Source organism: Sinocyclocheilus grahami, unplaced genomic scaffold (genome assembly GCF_001515645.1).
Source record: "Sinocyclocheilus grahami isolate Dianchi unplaced genomic scaffold, SAMN03320097.WGS_v1.1 scaffold28676.1, whole genome shotgun sequence".
NCBI classification, from domain to species: Eukaryota; Metazoa; Chordata; class Actinopteri; order Cypriniformes; family Cyprinidae; genus Sinocyclocheilus; species Sinocyclocheilus grahami.
In genome coordinates, this window is record NW_015520679.1 from 1 (window position 1) to 1,618 (window position 1,618).

Consider the following 1,618-nt stretch of genomic DNA (forward strand, 5'->3'; position numbering starts at 1 on the left):
AATAAAATACTATTACTACTAATAAAATAACCAAGTTGAATGCATCAAGAGACAAAGGGAGTTTTGTTCATTAAGAATTATTTTATTTTTACAAAGCATTAAAAGGATGCAAGAATCCTTTAAAAAGTATGAACAACAGTCATTATCCTGTCAATTACTTTTTGGCCGTTTTTGCTTTGCTTGTTTTGGAAGCTCTTCGTTTGGCTCTCTTGGGTTTTGTGGTCTTCTTGACCGCAGCTGTCTCACTGGCTTTTTCAGGACTTCTCAAACTTCTCCTTCTCTTCTTGGGTGATTTCTTTGCCCCAGCAGGTTTCTTAGCCGTCTTTCTCTTTGCACTCTTCGCCTTTGTCTTTTTAGGCTTTTTAGGCTTTGTAGCCGCTTTCGAGCCGATCTTAAATGATCCAGATGCTCCAGTGCCTTTGGTTTGAATCAGGCGACCGCTGGCCACCAGTCGCTTTACTGCCAGTTTGATGCGCGAGTTGTTTCTTTCAACATCATAACCACTGGCAGCCAGAGCTTTCTTCAGCGCGACCAGAGAGACGCCACCCCGCTCCTTTGAAGATGACAAGACCTTGAGGATCAGATCAGACACGCTGGCTCCTGACTTCTTGGCCTTGGACCTTCGTCTTGGCGTTTTAGTAGCAGAAGATGGGGCTGATGGAGAGGCTGTGGACATGACTGACAGCTTATTTGAGCTGGAGCGTCAGCTGGAAGGAGATGTCTGATGAGACTGAGTTGGAGGGCGGGCGCATGCAATTAAAATAGTCACCATGAGAACCGTGTAGACTCTAGTAATCATGATTTCAGCGCCTTATTATGAGCCGCAATAATTTGTGTTTTCCGATCAATAGAAAGAGTATGTTTTCTGTTTTTTTTAAATAATATAACGACCCGGATTGTCAGCCAGAAAATATAAAAAAGTGCCACAATAACATTTAACTTGTACGTAGCATTGTATTAATACAGTTCAAACTTGTTTTCTATTTGCAAATGTGAAGAATCAAAGTGTCATGCTGTTTTAAGACTGAACAGTTTCTAGACTTTGTATGATTGCATGCTTTTAAAAAGATTATTTGCTTATTATGTGCAATTGTTCTGTGAGATTGGACCATATTTAATATTATCATGAATTTAAAAAATAGAATATTTTGCAGAGTTTTTCAACAAATATTGCCGTTTTAGCTGACTAAAACACGTTTTCTTTTTTCTCACTTTTAGCAAATGATGGCCCTACAAAAACACTGACACGTTGAATAAATGTAATTAGAACTCCAATAACAACGATAAATTATATTTTTTATGTATTCTTTTTATTTTATTTAGATGCTAACACTTTCAGGTATATCAGGTGTGATTGTCTGAGATCTGAGGCTATTAGATGTCACTCATTACATCCATTGTGTTTATGTGGCTGACATTTAAAACTTCAAATAATGTTCAAATCATATTAGTTTAATTCATAAAAGCGTTTTACTTCTTACAGTTTGATCTTCTGGAGTTATTACACCAGAAGGGTGTCTCCCAGACCGCTGAAACCTTATCTCTGATGCCATGTCAGTTGGATGATAAATGACCTAAAAGGACACTTTTGGTTGTTTTGCATGTTCAGAGATGTCTG

General features: G+C 37.9%; 1 protein-coding gene across 1 annotated transcript; it reads right to left on the reverse strand.

The window, feature by feature from the left end:
* Positions 1–141: 141 nt before the first annotated feature.
* Positions 142–726, reverse strand: LOC107580262 (histone H1.4). Its single transcript, XM_016265989.1, has one exon. The coding sequence runs from the start codon at positions 674–676 to the stop codon at positions 155–157; it is 522 nt and encodes a 173-aa protein (XP_016121475.1). The 5' UTR covers positions 677–726; the 3' UTR covers positions 142–154.
* Positions 727–1,618: the final 892 nt, after the last annotated feature.